The 19,780-nt window shown below is 29.9% G+C and overlaps 1 protein-coding gene across 7 annotated transcripts in view; it reads left to right on the forward strand.

The window, feature by feature from the left end:
* The window catches only part of LOC118184066 (uncharacterized), a 135,292-nt gene that overhangs the window by 96,967 nt on the left and 18,545 nt on the right, over positions 1 to 19,780 (forward strand). For 4 of the 7 annotated variants that reach the window (XM_035353709.2, XM_035353705.2, XM_035353706.2 and 1 more), the window contains 4 exons: positions 6,790 to 6,840; positions 8,890 to 9,214; positions 15,212 to 15,283; positions 18,539 to 18,583. In XM_035353709.2, the coding sequence (XP_035209600.1) occupies positions 6,790 to 6,840; positions 8,890 to 9,214; positions 15,212 to 15,283; positions 18,539 to 18,583 (493 nt within the window). The remainder of the gene's footprint in view (positions 1 to 6,789; positions 6,841 to 8,889; positions 9,215 to 15,211; positions 15,284 to 18,538; positions 18,584 to 19,780) is intronic. The other 3 variants (XM_035353708.2, XM_035353711.2, XM_035353707.2) reach the window with 2 other exon arrangements.

The following is a 19,780-nucleotide window of genomic DNA, read 5'->3' on the forward strand; positions in this document are numbered from 1 at the left end:
CTGATTTATGGCATATCAGTTAAGAAAAGTAAATGAAATGAAACTAACTCAAAAATTTAATAGAGGTAAGAAATGTTGAAAATGTATTTACATTCAAGAATGTACTAATATTTACCCACTATATGTAAAGAAGTCCATATATGTAATACTTGTACTATGTTATGAAAAGTATTACAAGTAGATGTTAAATTGAGTGATAGAAGAAAGTTTAAAATTAAAATTTTGCTTACAAAAAGAATTACAGCAAACTGTGCATCATATGAAGCTATCAAAAAATCTGTTTCTTTCTTTATCTGAATTAAAAAGATTTATGAAATCCTGGTCTACCAAGGCTTCCAGATCGTCACATTCATAGGTCTGCAGACTGTTTATCTGGGGATATAATTTCAGCTTCTTGAATCCTGATGTTATTGATGATTTTATAAATTTCCACGCACTTCCTACCCATGTTGCAGCTTCTTCATAAGATGCTGCACATGTTTTGCCACTTTGGTGTGTATGTGTAATCCTTCACTCATCTTACACTCCTACCATCTTTGGACTTCAGCTTTAAAGGGTTTATCACCTGATAAATCTAATGGGTGTGAGATTTTTGTCACCAGGAATTATTGCTAAAGTCTTAGACAATTTTTGGCATATGGTTTTCACCGACTTAAGTATATGAGAATGCATGGAATCCATTATCAACAATTCTTTTGATTGGAAAAAAAGATCCCTTACAACACTGCCGAACTTTCTGTAGCTACTCATGCATGATTGTTTCTTACATCCACCCATTCTCGTTTGAACAAATAGTTATGCCATTATGAAAATCTCCCTTCGGAATAATTTTCCTTTTAAAAATGATCATCGGCTTTTGCTAACGCACATGTAAGTGACGTTCTTTCGTGTCCCATCGTAAGCACAGATACAGTATCAAGTATCATCGTAAGCACAGATACAGTCATCAACAGTTTTGTTACAGGAGAATCAAAAGCTAACAGCCTTTCATCCATATTTATTATCTGTGATGGAAGAAGTGTTTTCTTGTGAATAATATGTCTCATATTTTATAAAATATGCTTTCTTATCCTACCAGTCCATTGGTGACTGTTGCTCTAGTACGCATAGAAATATTTTACCTTTTCATACATCTGCTGCAACAGCAAAGCCATTTATTGTCATTTGTTTCATCATAAATTTTGCTTGTAAGGGAATTTTTACAATTGAAATTACTATTCCTTTTCCTCATTGCTCCTTTATTCAATTTGCAAGGTCATCCTCTAGATTTAGTCATCAGATTCGAGTGCAAAGTTCGCCGATGACGTCAACCAAATTTCTCGACTACATTTACCGTTACATTTATCGTTGACACATTATTGCATAGAGGATACAAACTGCAGAGTACGTAGTCACGAAATGGAGGGCAAACAGAGAAGAATGTCATATGATGCTACTTTCAAACGTAAAGTAATTCTTTATGCTGAAAAAAATGGCAATAGAAAGGCAGGGAGAGAGTTCAACGTAGCTGAGAGCAATGTTCGCTTGTGGCGGCAACAGAAATTGTCACTGTTTGCAACTAAAGCTAGTAGAAAGAAATTCACTGGCCCTTGCAAAGGAAGACACCCTAAAATTGAAGAAAAAGTTTTGGAATTTGTATGTGAAAGGAGGAAGAATGGACAACCTGTGACTAGTGACACCATAAGAAATAAAGCAAAAGAGGAGGCTGAAGTTCTTGGAATACCGAAACAAGAGTTTAAGGCTAGCCGTGGATGGGTGGATCGGTTTATGAAGCGGATGGGTTTATCTCTAAGACGCCGTACAAGACTATGCCAAAAGCTTCCTGCAGATTTTGAGGAAAAACTACTAACATTTCAGCAGTATGTCATCACACTTCGGAAGGAAAAAAATTTTTCAATGGGGCAAATTGGCAACGCTGACGAGATGGCAATTTGGTTTAATATGCCTCGTAACTACACCATTACGGAGAAGGGGACTAAGGAAGTTATGATCTAAACTTCGGGATGTGAAAAACAACACGTAACAGTGATGCTGGCAATAACAGCAGACGGGTGCAAACTTCCCCCTTAATCTTCAAACGGAAAACATGCCCTAAAACCCCTAAGAATGAAAAGCTGTTCCCAGATGATGTCCTGATTCGAAACCAAGAGAAGGGGTGGATGACGGAATCATTAATGCTTGATTGGCTCCGAAATGTATGGAAACGCCGTCCCGGTGGGCTCTCTAATCCATCATCAATGCTTTGTCTGGACGCATTTCGTGGTCATCTCGACGACGACGTAAAAAAGAAGATCCTAGGCAGTGATCTTGTTATCATTCCTGGAGGGATGACGTCTGTGTTACAACCCCTGGAAAAGCATTGAAGCACCAATGATTGTGAAATCTTTCAAGAAATGCTGCCTTTCAAATTCATTGAATGGCAGTGACGATGACGTGCTCTGGAACGCCGAGGATGACGATGATGAGGAAAGAAGAAATGAATCTGCTTCTGACGAAGAGAGCTGCGAGGATTTCAGTGATGAAAACATTAGTGAATAAAGACGTTTACTATTAATCACTGATTGTAGAAACTGTTAGCTAGATAGAAATGTTACGATTTATTTCATGTTCATATTTTACGATAGATACCGTATATACGGTAATGCTAATTAACAATGATTGTTTCACATGACAATAGCCCACTAATAGGTTAATTCTATGTTCTGTTACTTTATGTATAAATCCATTGTTGTATAAAATATGGTATCTAAATTTAAATAAAATTATCATACCATTAATTTATAGTTTATATACAAATCCATTGTTGTATAAAATAAGATTCAATAAATTCCTCATATCATTGATGCGCATTACATTCGCCGACAAACAATTTTTTTAATATTTAAAGTTTTAAAATGGGGATGCGCATTAGATTCGATGGCGCATTAGATTCGCATAAATACGGTACATTAAACTTAAAACTAGCAGTATAGCTTCTGTACTCTTTAAGTGTCATTTTCAAAAATTTCCTACTTATGTAAAAACTATCCAACAAGTATTTATACCAAAGCTGTGGGACCTATATCTGGCAGAATGACAAGAAGAATCTATTCATGCTGAAAGGGAAATGTATCTGAGTTCGTTATTGCAACACTAGTGGAGTCATGGCACCATTTGAAAAAACCTTAGTAGATTTACAGTGGAAAGGGGAAGAGAGGGGAGATGGTGGATCCTGGCAAATTTGGGCTATTTTTGTTGCTCTAAAGTTAGTCTTTTTATTAAGTGCTTGAAGTTCAGCCGTACCTTTTATAATTAGTCTTGTGTGGAAAATGCAACCATAAAGTATACATAATTTTAAGTATCTAGCTGGCCTTTTTGATCATATGCTAAAATTGTTTTATTAATTCATTGGTTACTACTTATTAGTTTTTAATGTGTAATTAAAGAAAATAACTGATTCATAAACAATCTATATTACATTGCAATTCATGAGAAAAGATTTTACCAATATTGACATCCTAATTTTAGAATTAGATTCATATACTCTGTACTTTGAAATTATTATAAAATTGAGAATTAAGCAGTCAAATTTTCATGTATTTCAGTATAAATTTTTGTTCATCATTTAAGATATGTTGCTGTTTTTATGTAGTTGTAAAAAATGGAATATTTTAGCATCAGTCTAAAGTAGAAAACATTGAGTAATAATTAAATAAATTTTATCCATGTAAATATTTTAAATATAATAGTCAGTTCTAAGAGCTAATGGACATTAAGTTACAGAGTGTAAATATGTTTTAGAAGTGTGCTTTAGAAACATAGTTAATCTTTTACGAAATTGAGGACATGAGGAAAGAAGAGAATGAAATGATAAAATTGAATGTTATTTAAATGAATGAAATTTAATGGGGCATAAATTTACTGACTATTAAGCTTTTCAGCATTTTGAATAAAGAATATGCAAATTGTGAACTGGCATAGTCTTGTACTGGAACCGTTTACAGAACTTGTACAACTCTTCAAAAACTGCATGTGACTATATTATCAGTGACGTTAGATTGTCATAGTTAATAAGTGATATGGTATATTTGGCAGACTTTGATCATTGTAAGCTGAATAATGTTAAAATAATTTTTGATACAATTCAGAATTGATGTAGTATATTTAATTTAAATGTATTATCTCAGAAGTATGTTTAATTTAAATGCTATTATGCTTTCATATCATAGTATCATATAAATGTGATTATCAGTTTCCTTTGAAATGTGTGTTATCTGTGATTATTTAATTTTTGAGGATTTTTAAAAATTATTAGGATCAAAAATCCATTTCAGAAGTTTATAATGTGCATTAGTTCTGATGTAACAGTAGCATGACTTATAAGCTTCAGGTTGCTTTTATGTGATAAATTGCATGTAGAATTTTTATAACAAATTAACACTTTTGATATATAAAACTAGAAGCGGTGAGCAACATTTGGTAAGTTTTAAGTGATTTGTCAATCTATCTTACTGTTTTGTTAAGGGGAGGGAAATTAAAAATGTTTACATAGTAAGGTTTTTAGCTGATTATTTTCTTAATAAAATTCATGATTTAACAACATAATAAGAATGTCATTTAAATAAAATTCTTTTGACTGATTAAAATTGTTAGACATTTTTTTTCACCAAGTTGTTATGAATATACAACACATAATACATGAATAAATTTTATAAAGTCATCTGAGGAAGATAATTTTAATTGCTTTTAAGAAAGTTCTATGATCAGGTGGGGAAAATGTAGATGTTTCTAAAGAGCTAACTAGGGTCTTAGAAAAAAAATAATTTTTTTGGAGGATGATTATAATATTCATTTATATGCAGAGTAATTTTTTTAATTTGAAAGCATTTTCTAGTATTTGAAGCTTTCAAAACAGACTAAAATAACTGAAATTGCTTTAAGATTTTATCTTATGTGAGAAAACATTTTTTAATGTGATATTTACCTTCATGAAAAAAATTGTATCTAACTAGTACAGATTTCAAATCTTGCAACATCTAGTTTTAGTACTGTATTAATGTGATTAAAAATTCAGCTTGATCAAGCCATAATATTAATTAGAATAATCCAATAAATAATGTAAATATTTATTGGGGAAATATGAAAATTTTATCTAACAACTAAAAGTTAATATAATTTAGATATGCTTAAAGTAAGGCATTATATAAATGTGATCCTAGTGTATTATATTGTTTTACATTTATTTTCTAGGTACTTCATTATACAATACATTATGTGTGAAGTTTAAGTTTTTGCTAGATTTTTGAAAATTTCAATCTTAAAATAATCTTTTATTTATTCTTTTTTGAATTTGATGACTCAAACTTCTTATTTTTAAAACATATTTTGTAGTATGTATAAGTCATCAGATGTGTTAAGTTGTGTGTAATGCCTTTTTCTTTTTACAGAGACTATAGTTTTTTTTAATATCTATATATATAAAATTTGGAAATTAATTCTGATATAATTATAATCTGAGGTATCTTCATGTAATTTTTTGAGAAACGTGTAAAAAAAATAAATTGGTACTTGACCAAGAATTTTTAAAAGGGGTGAAAACCCCTTTTCGTTGTTTATATGCTTAAGTTGGAGATATGTTAAAAATTGTGTGTAATTTTTAACTGAGCACTATGCAGTATTTCAGTAACTGTTATTGGTTTTCAATTTTAGTTGTTCTCTTTCATGATTTGATAATTTAAATTTCTAAATGGCTCAGCTATTTTATTTTAATCTATGATTTCCGTTACTCTACTTAAAATTGTTGTAACATAAATCAATATGATTTTTAATTTCATAGAAATTGTACTTTAATATATAGAATATTCTTGCAAAATGCTGTACAAAATATCATACACTGAAAATGGCTTATAAAATATTTATTGTATGAAGTATTGCAAGTAATTGAAATTAAAGTATTCTTTATGTGTGCTAACCAGCCATAGCATGTGGAGTGTGAGAAGGTGAGAAGTGTCCTGCTCGGTCTCTTTCTTTGTGCTTCTACAAATCCTCTGTTTACTTCCATAAGAATTTTCAATGGCTACTTGTCATTGCATAGCATTTGGTTGTTTTTGCTAGATTTTCTTCTTTAGATAATCACAAGAATTACCACAATTAAAATCAGGCCACATTAATTGTGTTGAAAAGGTTTTGGATATTCATATGACATCACTTTGAGGTCATAACATTTCATGCCTGATATTCAAGATGAAGGCTGGAATTTAGATTTCTGCATGAACGTTTTAGGTTCAGTGCGATGTCTTATCAATATCTGGAATGTGTTTCTAGGGCAACTTAGCTTGGTGATCACCAATACCTGAAACTTTTTGTGAGAATGTATAAAAGTGAATGTTTTGTAGTATAGATCAGCAAATGTAATGCAACATAATAACCCATTGATTTTCTTTTGAGGATTTATGTAAAATCTGAGTTGCCTATCATAAAATTAAGAGTCCATTTCAAAATTGTATGAAAATTGGTGGATACATTTAGGACATCTACATATTGGATAATCACGTACATTTTATAAGCACCTGAATACCATATTTCTTGTTATATTTATTTTATATGCTATTTGTATAAGTCATTTTCAATGTATATTTATTGTGAAGATTTTGATATAAGTATTCTAAATGATATAACTTTATTTCATTTCTTGTTTCTTCATATCTATGTTTTTAAATTTAAGGTACTACTTAAAATACCTTTAATAATCAGTCAGTAAGACCCTTGATTGTATTTAGTATGTGCCAACTGATTGCTTTTTTGCTTTAGTTTGACAATGATTCTCCTCTTCTATGGGAGCAACCTGCTTGGGAAGATTCGGTCAGTATGCTTCTCACTGCTGCTTTTCTGTAGTGCATGCACCTTTTCATCGAAGCAATATTTTGAGCTCAAATATGCATCAGAAAGTAATGAAATCCATATTAAATACTTGAAAGTCATGTTATAAAACTGATTTTTAGAACATATAAACCTAAAAAAATTATTCTATGTTTTTAAACATTTATTCTTTGATTTAATAAATATGAGCTAAAGTATTTGTTTTGTAAAAATATGATTTAAGTGCCTTATTCTTATTTGGGAAAATAAATCTGTAATTTAAAAAGACTTAATTTTCAAAATGAAGTGGTTTTTTTAATTGCTGGGTTAATAACTTCAGAAAAACAGTTGCAAGAACTCAATAAATAATTGATCCTGGTAATAACTAAAGTAGCTATATAACATTAACAGTTCCCTTGCTGCTTACAGTTTGCAGAATTTATTAATAAAACTTGCTTTTCTACTTATCTGTCTGTTTGGGAAATATTTAGATGCTGTTCGATCTTAAAATAAAACATAATTCTGGATTGTTATTAACAGTTCTATTTATTGAATTTTGAACACATTTAAAATTTATATGACTCAGAGCATGCAATTTCAGCATGTGTTGCTACATAAAATAAAACTTGCAAATACTTTGTAGTATATGATACATAAATTGGAAATGTGCGACATAAAATATGAAAAATGATGGTTAAGTCAGCATAGTTTTATGCATAAGTAATTAATTTTACCAAAAGTAAATGATCTCATGAAGATAATAAATAAATAAATTGAAAGTAAATAGTTTACGCTTTGATACATGACAAAGCATTGTGGTATGGATGATAAGATATTTTATTTTGGACAGTGGCAGCATATTTCTTTTAATAGCCGAGTTTATTGATAATATTTAAAAGATAATTAAATATCTTATGCTTTGCTAAGTGGTAACAGATTTATTTTAAATCAGCGAGTTTTCTGGTTAAATTGAAACATAAATATCTTATGCTTTGCCAAGTGGCAACAAACTGCTTTCAAATTGTTGACTTAATCAAAATTTCGTGAAGTTCAGACAAAGCATAAATTTAATTTAAAAAAAAAAAAAGAAAATTCAGAGTTTGGGCTTTGAGATGCCTATGGTCAGGTGAAAAACTACACATATTCAAAATCTGGCGACTAGTTGTCGCTGTTTTTTTGCAAAAGGAGAGAAATATGCGTGCAGATTCTTCATTATTTAATAAGATACTATTTATTGCTATTTTATTGATGGGCTTTTGATTTCCAGACTGATATAAATTAGTTATTAATTTTCATTAATGAGGATTAGTTTAAAATATAAAATTGTTGTTCATGGATTTCATAACACTTGAACTGAAATTAGTTTCTGATGTTTGATAAAATTTTAACTATGAAAAATATTTGTGATTCGGTTTGCACTTGGAATAACTGACATACTGTGTTAAATTTTTATGATTATTTGGAGAAATTGGACTTTATTCAAATTAAGATTTGATGCTCAAAATATTGCTTTTTTTTTTTTTTTTTTTTTTTCTTGTTTGTAGTATAAATTGCATGCTTTGTAGTATATGATATGCTTTAGTAACTAATTACTAATATTTAGGTTTGGGTTATTTATTTTCTAAAACTGTATAATAATTACTATGCATGTTTCCTGTGCTAAAAGGGGCTTTAGTATGCCTTTGACTTTTAGAGGTGAGATAATTGCATGATTTTCCTCACTTAAGAGGAATACATATTTTTTCCTTACTTAGCTAAAAATTATAATAATGCATTTGAAAATATTAGTAAGAGCTACAGGAAGTATTTAGATTTTTTTTCCTTCAAACATAACTATTTTCTTACAACTCCAGTCTCTTAACTGCTGAGGTTATAGTATTCTGTAATATTATAAACCTAATGTTATAATATTGGCACATGCTGGTATTGGAAATAAATGAGAAGTTTCTACTTAAAGACTAATAATTGAAATTGGGAATTTTCTCAAGAATGGTAAATGTATTTTTTATTCTATTTTTAAATGTTCTACAATTAATGAAATTTAATCCTCAGGAGCGACGTTTGAAAGAAATGAGCTCTGGTAGCGAATTAATATCGCCACCAGCAGGCTCGGTGAAAACCAATCCGTTTTTGTCGTCTCCTTCAGAACCTACAAATGCAGCCGGTACTACACCGACGTCTAACCAAAAGATAATGGATCTTTTCAATACATCTACTACAGATCAGAATACTAATGATTCTGTTGCACCAGCTAGTGATGATCTGTTATGTCTGAATAACAATGTTAGTAGTAATCCATTTGCAGATAGCTTATTTAGTGGTCAACAGCAACCTCAGGCACAAAAAGACCAGAATTCATTTGATGCGTTTACCAATGGTAAGTTGTTTTAAACAAGTATTTTTCCAAGCATTGTACTGTTTTCATCATTTATATTCTTGTTGATTAATCTGGAAAAATAATTTACTGTGTCTTGGTGAGGGCATTTTTAAACTAAAAAGCTTTTTTTAATGAGCATAAATGTTGCAGTAAGAAAAAAATGCAGGATCAGAAACTATCAGTCTCTAGGCTTAATATTTTTCATATATTTTCAAAGTAAGAGCAAGCAAGCTTATTCATTTCACAGCAAGTTTACTCATGCTATTAAAACTTTAGGGATTTTATTGGAATTTGTGTGTGAAAATCATGAAGTTTTTAAATATCTGTATATATCTCGCAAACATGAACCCACTAATAGTTTTCTCATTTTGCTTTAAATATTTCTAGTTAACTATTTAATAATTTTTTAAATATTTGCAAATTTAACAAATGTAGGGAAATGAACATCTACTGATAAAAATTTTAAGCATTTCAGAGAACAAAAATCCTAGCATCATCTAATTTTTACTGTAAATTCATCATGTTTTATAACCACCAATCATAAATTCAAAAAAATAAAATAAAACATGACTTAGATCAACAGATCTTCATGAGGCATTACATACAGAAACAATTCTTTCTCGAAGATCATCTAAGCATTATAAAGAATGTGGCATGGCTATGTAGATTGGGGATAGGGATATCATATCAGAGGACTGCAGGAACTGTTGAATAGTTTTCTCTTCTAATCTAATCTGTGGAAATTGATTATTCAAGAAATTCGCAACAGTATGGGTGCTAGTTGTTTTACTTGCAAACACAAAGGACATGCACTCTAGTAACATTATGATCTGCTACCTGTTGGTGATAAAATTTGATGAATTTGCAAGAAAACAAAACTAGACAATGGATGCTATTGTTATTGGTTCCCAAGATATTTAAATTTATTTTTGGTTTCTGAAATAATACAATTTATTATAGGTAGCCAAAGATACTTAGTGGAAATCTTGTATTTTTATTTTGTGGAGTTCATTTAAAAGTATTGTTATGAAATTTGTATTTCTACATAATTTTAGTGAAATCATATGTGAAATTGTAGTAGCTTTTGTGTAATATAACATGGAAAGTCTGAAGAAACTAAACTCTGCCATAAAAATAAGATTACAGGGGCAAGTCTGTATAGCATTGAGGTAGATGGCTATCTCATTAAATTGGCGAGATATCGCCAAGCTGGAAATGATTTTGGCGACTAATTTTGTCCCCAAATTGCCCACAAATCAGTGTCAAAACTTGGTGACCATTTAACGAGATTCAGGTCCAGTCCCTGTATAACTGTAATTGGTACCGTAGTTGAACTTTATATGTAATTTTAATATGTGCCATCCAGTAATTTCGTGAAATGGAAGGTACTGTAGATTTTTTGGCAGCCGTGGGAAAACTGTATAAGACTGGAGAGAACATCAGGTCTCAGTTCTTCAATTCAGAGTAGACTTTGTAGTATGTTCTTTAAATGCACCTTGCATTGTGCTGTGCTTAACACTCTTAGTAGTTCAAAGTGCAACTACTGATTGTACTCTGTGGTACTGACTAAAGTTGTACAATTTTTTTTTTTTTTTGAAAAAAGTAGTTTTATTTATTGTTATCAAGCCGTCATCAGTTCTGTGTGCATTCGAACTATTACAAATCCATACACATGCAACAGCATAAATATATTTAGTCAAAATATTATGAGTCACAATTAACTATTAAGCTGTATTTAATTTTAAATTGAAAGGTCAACAAATTGTTCTTTTCTCATTCAGATAGACTACTAAAAGGAAGTACATGGGAAAGGGCGAAGCATTGGTAAAAATAGCATTGTATTTTGAAATTGTATAATAGTCATGCATATAACTATCGTAGTAGCGTAGTATGTGCAATCCATTATGCAGTGAATCCTCTCTATGATTACATTCATTGTTCAAGACTTTTATCTTCCAAGTTAGTTGTCTAGATTATGGCAATTGGTCAAAATGACTATCGATTTGCATAATAAATTTTACCGTATTCAAGCTGTTGAAATCTTGAAGAAACATACTGAAATAGAGGTATGGAATATTGATTTGTAATATTAATAAAATTACAAATTACAAAAATAGTGGAATTTGTTTAATAATTTCAAAGAGGAAGTCTATATATATATATGTGTGTGTGTGTGTTTCTTCTATTAAATCACAAAGGCAGTTTGATTTTATAAAACAACTATTTAATTCTTATCCTGCCATGTTCTTTTGCAACAAACTGACTGCCAGCAACATTTTGAATAACATTTAATCATATTTTGAAATGAAATGTTATTACTTTTTGTTTTTTAGAAATCTTAATCAAAGAATTACTTAAATTTGAGGAAATTAAAACATGTATACATATACTGAACTGTAAAGTTCAAAATAGGTATGTCAAACTACAGTAATCTCAAATAAAAATTGAGTGACTGGGCACCCCTTGAATATTGACTTGTGAATTACGCAGACAGAAAATAAGAAAAAAAGTTAGCATAATCCAATTTTGGATTGTGCTAAATTTATTATAATGCAATATCCTAAGTGCAGGGAAAAAAAAAAAAAAAAGTCAGTGTTGCAACAGCCTTAGTGGGCCATTGCTTGCAGTGCCCTTTTTCTGCTTTCTTGACCTTTGAGCCCCAGGATGCATCAGCATATGTCCTAGACAAGTGGTCAGCTTGTTGCAGGACCCCCGTTGTTTAATCCCCAAGCAAACTTGGTATCTTTAGTGGGTGTATCGACCCACTAAAAGATATAAAGATATGAAGGGCTGAATCAACCTTTCTTACGCCGAGGATCGAATATTCTGACTGACCTGTGGAATCGAATAAGACGCATGTAATAAATTACACTACATCATGGAAAAATACTAAAGGTTCCGTATTTTTAATTTTGCTTTGACACTGAATGAAATGCCTCAATGCTGATAACTTTAAATGCTTTACACAAATCTGTATAATTATGTAATATAGTTATTAACTACAGTTTCCCATAAAATAATTTTATTCTAATAAGAAATGCAAATATTGTAAAACTTTGGATTGCAAGGAACTTGGTTTAAGAGTGTTTTGCAAGAGGAGCAAAAAATTTTAAGGAATTTTAACTTCATAAATCAGTGATGCCTTTTAATATATATGTTCTTTGTTTGCCAAGCATTTTGCTAACCGCAATGGTTTTTCTTTCTCTTGCTGTAAGAGTATGAGTAATTGCCTCCCATGTTCAGTCTTAGTCAGCATGCCTGCGTCATATAGTCAACATTATAATGTTGTGACTCTTGTTCATTATAGCATTGTTACCATATTTGTGTACTTTTTTAAACTGAAGTGATTATTCTTTATTAACTGTACAGCAACAATGACATCCAAGAAGAAAAGGGTTGAAAACAAATGCAGTAGGGAGGAAAAAAAATTATTATGGTAAATGTTAAGATGGATATCATCAGGTATGAAAGCAGCTAATATTACATAATTCTGTAAATCTGTATTAACAACTGGCACAGTGTTGAAAAGAAGCAATAAGGGGAACTAGAGCACAGTGAAAGGTGTCAGAGTATAAAAGCAATGGCCACGTTTTCTGGAAAATGTAGAAAAGTTGCTTTGATATGGATAAAAACAAGCAGTTAGTAAGTCTTACTGTGACTGAGAACTTTTATCTGTAAGAAGGCATGGGCCTTGTATACTTTTATCATAAGTAAATTGTCAGATATGGTGTCAGCCTAAAGCAACACTGTAAAAACATCATGGATGAAAATATGACAGCGAAAACTATGCAAAGCCAAAACGTTGTCGAACAAAGCTTAGTGGGGCGAAAAGAAAGCAAGAAAAAAACATCACAGTTCCAAAATATCATAGTACAAAACATCGTGATTGAAAATAAAGCAATTTAAAAACTTTGCAGTTTTTATCGATGTAAAAAATAATGCATCTACAAATCATCGCATGATTATAACATCGCAGACATGCATTTTCATTTTAAAAAAATTGCATACTGATTTGTGAGTGCAAGAAGGAATGAAGAATATTTTAAATTTTATTTCATATTTTGGAATTAATAAATTTTTGCTAAAAAGGAAATTAAAGCATTCAAAGATTGAAAGAAAGTGAGTAGAAAAAGAATTCTAGGTATAGCAGTTAATAGAATTTTAAACTTTTATTGTTAACTAATAAAAGCAATTAAGTAATCTTTTTTATAATTTTTCATAGAAAACTGTCTAAAAAAGATTAGAAAAAGGAAGATGAGTAACTGCATGTGGTTTCCTCTATTAATCAAATTATAAAATTTTGTTAAATGCTGTAAGTAGCATTCATTTTGTACAATCATTTACAGTTTTTGAATGCTAAAGTTACCAGTAAAAATTTATTACTTAATTCAAAAATATAAAAGTAAAAATATTCCTTATTCCTTCTTGTAAATCATTGCCCGAATATGCGTGTACAGATTTTAAATCTTGAAAAACGCATGCTTGCAATGTTATCGTCTTGCAGCGATTTGTAGGTGCTTTATTTCTTACTATGATGTTTTTAAGCTGCAAAGCTTTCTAATTGCTTTATTTACGACAACAATGTTTTGCACTACTGCGTTTTAGAACTAAACTTGACAAAATTAAATTTGCATTTTGTTTTTGTGCATTTATCTTTCTTTGCTATTGTATATTTCTTACTTTTTATAAAATGTTCTGCAGTAATTTTTCAGATATTTTCTCTCCTACAATGTTTTGTACAATGATGTTTTCACTTTGTGTTGTTTCCTCCAAAATATTTTTTGCTTCAAAAAGGTGTCAAGGCAAGCAGGAGATGGTTTGATGACCTTGAAGGGATAAATGTATTCCTTAGTATTGTGAATCATGGATAGGCTGCTAGTCCGGATATTAAAGCAAGCTGAGACTTTCATTGTTAAGTTCCAGAAGCTCAAAGTTTGAGTGTTATCGGGTTCTTAACTCTGATGAGATGGGTCTTTATTGGAAAGAATTGTTTCATGCACAGTCTTAAGATCATCAATAAAGCTTCGAATGATATTACAAAGAAAACCATCAATTCTGCTTGCAGAGAACTGCGACTTGATTATGTTCTTGAATATGTCTTTGAAGGGTTTGCTAATGGAACGTAGCCACCAGTTGTTATTCAAGGCTAATGAGCCTGAAATTCCAAAATTAGTAGAAGAATATGATTAGGAATTGACTACTAACAAATTGATGGATCTGCATTGTGAGCAACAGTAGGAGACTGTGGATGAGTTTTCATCCAAGAAGGAAAAGACAGACACTTTCCTCTTCAAATATGATTAGGGAAATGTATAAAAGAGTGCAAAGTTTTGTATAAAAGCTCCACCTGAAAAAGGTTAAAGCTGTGAGAATAATTTTTTAAAATTATAATGCAACATCACATTTTCAGAAAATCCTCAAAAAGAGGGGGGGGGAAACTATCATTGGGTGCATTCTGTGTTAATCTGTTAGTCGAGGAAAAATTTTCAATAAGCTATCAGGTAACAAGGATTTTAATTACCCATGATTCTTTTCAGAGATGAAAAGAGATTAATTTGTTTTGTGTATTTTCCTTTATATTTGTAATAATAATTACTATATAAATATTTTTGGGTTATGTGACTAATCACTCTAATTTCCATTATTTCTTATGGAAAAATTTTCTTTGATGTATGACAAGCATGCTTTTGGAGGGAATACTGTACATAAACTTCTTCCTTTGTTTAGCACATTATTTTAATTTGTTAGTAAAATTAGACATTTTGTTGGTCTGTTGGGGCAAGAAGTGGTTGTCTAGAAAAATATTATAATTATCACTGCTTTGGTTAATGTTCTTAGACACTTCCAGAGGGTTCACTGTATATTCTTATTGAATATTGTATGAAACTCTATTAATTTATATTCTGTATAGAATGATTATTTTATTTTTAATGGATATAAGTGGCTTGACAAAGTTTTTATGTACAAGACATACAAATTTCTGTTTGGTTTAAATAGGTTTTGGATCAACTAATGCATTTGCATCCGATGCATCATTTGCAGCAGCCTTTGGCGATAGTCCTAGTGCAGGTATGTTGCATACATTAAATATGTTATGACACTGGTAATGAGTGTTGTAGATTTGTGTAATTTTTACTGGATATGAGATGCAAGTTTACTAAGAATTTGCCATTGTACAAATGAGATCAATGATAAGAACATGTAAAATATTTTATTTCCATGTACACCTTGCACAAAAAAAGGGGGACAGTACTATATCTTCCATTCTATTGGACCGATTGATGAAATTATACTTGCATTTTCTATGTCTCGAAAGCAGTGAGATAGGATATATATTAGATTTATATATAGCATTATTCTAACATAGATATTTAGACACAAAACCGATAACATACCAATTTTTTAACGTATTTCGATTCTACGACTCGAATTATGCCTAGATATAAAATTTTGTAATTTTTTGTGAGACATTTATGTATAAATATAAAAATTTATCTTGGTGCTTTTTTTTTTTTTTTTTTTTTTTTTTTTTAGTTTGGGCCAAGAATAATTCACTTGGTGAACTTCTTAATATATGGCAACCTTTCTCCATTTCCATTTCTCTGTTTGCGAATGTGAAAAAATTAATCAAGTAGTTTTAACAAAGTGCATAAACCATATTTGGCATTATTATTAATTATAATGAATATGCCAAAATTCAAAATGTGCCAAAATGTAAATTCATGTATATTGTAGGCAATTTTGATATATTTTAAGATGATTGTAAACATTTTATAGGTTATAATACAAGATTTTTTCGAAAAATTTATAAAAATTATTTTAAAATGCAAATTTTTAAAAATAAAAAAATGGATGAATTTTATTTGGTATAAACCTAAGTTTTGATAAGTGAAAGGAAGAAACGAATAAGTTTAATAAAAACAGAGATACAGTACAAAGTCCGAAATCCGGACTTGTCGGGACTTCAGGATTTGGGATTTGGGATGTCGGATTTGGGATTTTTCCGAATGTTGGATCATCAGTTTAAATCTAGTAAGATGGCATGTAGAAATTATAAAATTAAAAATATGAAATCGCGATTTATGAAATAATGAAGTATTTATGATCTAAATGGTATCGAAAGTTACAAAAAAAGGGCCTAATATTTATTTGTTTATCTTATTAAACATTTCTTTCAATGTAAGTTGTTCAAGTTGCTCCGTTTTTTGTGCTAATACGTTCTATTTAATTCTGTAACAGACATAATCTCTTGTTTAGTTACATTGTTGAAGTCCTGTAACTGCTGTTTCAAGAATTCCGACTAACTTGTTAATCGAAATTTTCTCGTTTTCAGTAACTTCTTTGTCACTTTCTTCATTAACGGTAGAGGTATTTTATGGATCTAGAACCATACTACAAATTTTGCCATTCATTAATTGATTGATAATTGCATTGTCATCGCAATGAAAAACTTTTTTTATATCATCTTCATTTATTACCGCTTCTCCACTTTTTATCTCCAGCGCGCAGAACTGTGTGTTGGAAATTCTAAAGATATGCTCATTTTAAAATTATTTTGTGACATTGGTATTGAACTGAAATTTATGGTTTAAGTGCGAAGAACATGATATTTAATAAATAAAGGTAACACACAAAATGTTAAAGCCACTTTAGACGTAATTTAAAATCTGAAACCTTTCAGTTTTTTTTTTTTTACTTGTGTCTATTTCTTTTAGATGCTTTAGGTGTATCAGAGCTCTGAATGAATAAATTCCCACATACTTAAGCCTTATTGAAGCTAGATATCTTGCCACCTGATGCAGTCTGTGTGGGTCCTAAATTCTGTGACTCCTTGCGGCCATTACGAGCCCTATCGCTGGTTCTGGGTTTATGTTAATAACAAATCAGTTATTCTTAATTAAAATAGCCCTAAATGTAATCTTTGGGTCTATGAGTATCATCAATAAAATCTATTTTTAGCGTATAAAAATAAAATTTTGTTAAATTTTACCTTGTCAAAATTTTTTAGCGCATTTAACTTAAATCTGTAATTGTTGCGAAGTGTAATGTCAACATAAAAGGTTACCATACTCCTTTATTATTTAATTACTGTCATAAAAAATATTGTTTAGGCATCACTACACGAGTCATTACTCACGTTGTCATGTTTTGATAAACAAGTGGTGACGAAAGGAAATTATATTAAGGAATCACCATGTTGGCATCAGATCAACGATGTATCTATGTGGAATGTTTTGGTTTGACATTTGTGCCAAAAAGCTGATATGCAGCAACGGAGTCAAATTACTGATCATACAAATTTATACTAAAATGTTTGTTTCTTAATAACAAAGTATTTTATTTAGCGTCGAAGTGAAATTAAGAATCGGTACTCTCCAGATGTTTTATTATGCTTGGAGAGTGGAATCGAATGTGCCTAGGAAAGAAACATTGTCGGTGGTTTCGAGGTTCAGATTTTAGATCATTCCGGATAGTGGATGTCCGGATTTCGGTCTTTGTACTGTATTAATAAATATATACCAAAATTCAATTAACATGGAGGAGCTAATTCTTTAAAACCTGCTAGTGTGGTTGTTACAAAACTTGGCACTTTGGCATAATTTGAGTTGTAGAATTGAAATATAGAAGAAATTGGTATGTGATGTCAAAAAAAGGCAATTTTGAGTCGGAACACCTATTTTGAAACATGCTATATATATCCTAAGTCACGCTTTTAAGACATGGAAAACACTAGTTAAAATTCAACAATCAGTTCAGTAGAGCAAGAGATATAGAACTGTCCCATACAAGGTTACGTAATCTGGGTTTTTTTTTTTTTTTTTTTTTTTTGTAAAACTGACTAGTATAGATCTAATCTTAAAATCAATATTTGGTTTATTTGTTTTATATCACAATTTTTAATTTAGAAATATCTAATATGAATTGAGAATCCCAATTTAAAATTCTGAATTCAGTTTTATGAAGACAAATCAACTAAAATATGTAATTTTGTGGAATATTTTTCTCCTTTATAGCATATGTAATTTTATTAATTTCTGAAGTATCGGCAGTTTGATTAATAAAAATGTCATTCATTCTGTTAATAAGGGTTTGAATGAATGTTCTATATATTCATAATATGTTAAGTATTAAATGGATTCATATTAAAATATTTAAAATTTACTTTGCTTTATGTTTTTGTGCATTTATCTTTGTTTGCTATTGTTTTTATCAAATGTCCTGCAGTATTTATCTGTTGCTTTTTATGCTTATAACTAATGTTATGCTTATTGCTTATCTTATGCCAATTATAAATTGCCTAATGTGTGCAATTTCTGTTATAAGCTAACCAAGACTCTTCTGCTGATAATGCTCCTATTGCTTCATCAGGTGTGTATCTTGGCTAAAAACCACAAATTTCTTTGCTTTAATTTTTGTAGTCTTTGAAACAGAAACTTAAGTTTGTGCATAGTGTATAACTTGTGTGCATTGTGAAATTATGTTGTATTATCTGAATTTTTCCATTATATGTGGTAACTGCTTAGGATGTTATAAGGCCTTTGAAGATGCTTAATTTATATTTTCCTTTACCAATTTTGTTAAAATAGAAAGACCTTATCTATGCAGATGGGATAAGAAACTGAAACATTATTAGACGGAATAGAAAATCTGGAATAAATTGAGTACTTGAAAATAAGAAAACATGCTTTTATGATATTTTTCATATTTTTCATGTAAAAGATTTATGCATATTCTGATTAGAGATAAAAAAAATATGCTATTCAAATTGTTATAATTTATTTATTTATTTTATGTGGTCTCTTGGTTCCTGTAGTTGTATTTAGTAAAAATTTATACATTCTAAAAAATAAAACCCAAAACACGATATCCATACAACAAATACTGTTGTATTTAATTTAATTTAAAAAAAAAAAAAAAAAAATTTGGGGGGGACATTTTTGGCTTGCTTTCAGGGGTCAGTTAAAAAATAAAAATAATTGGAGGTTGATTTTTCCTTTGTCATTAAATGATATATATTTATATATATATATATATATTGTAATTTTCTAAAGTGTAGCATTCTTTAATTTATAATTTTGTTATGTATGGTGTGTAGAAAAAAATTTTCTCAGAGGTAATTTGTTTTCATACACTAAAAATGTTACCAATATTTAAAAAATTACATTATAATTAATACAGTTTTATTTTAGAATCCTAATCATACAAAAAAGTCACTACTTTCCATTTTAAATTTAGGCAAGTAATATTACAAGTCGACTCTGTGTCTATACCTGCTTCTATTTTCTAGCAAACAAACTTTTTATGATTCTATGAATTGTTTTTTAAATTTACATTGCTCAAAAGTTTATGAAAGTCTGTGTAACAATGCTTATAGCTTAATATCAAAAATTTTCTTTGAATCAATATTTGATTTTTATTTGTATACAAATGCAAGCATTTTATTTTGTATACATTATCTGAACATGATCTTGCACTTTAAGTATCTCTGTCAAATTTACGATGCAGGGTCAAACATTCATGTTTTATTTTTTAGAATCAGTATATGCTTTTGCAAAAGAACTGTTG

This window comes from Stegodyphus dumicola, chromosome 12 (genome assembly GCF_044657685.1).
Source record: "Stegodyphus dumicola isolate Sdum_Otavi_A_Nest chromosome 12, ASM4465768v1".
Taxonomy (NCBI): Eukaryota; Metazoa; Arthropoda; class Arachnida; order Araneae; family Eresidae; genus Stegodyphus; species Stegodyphus dumicola.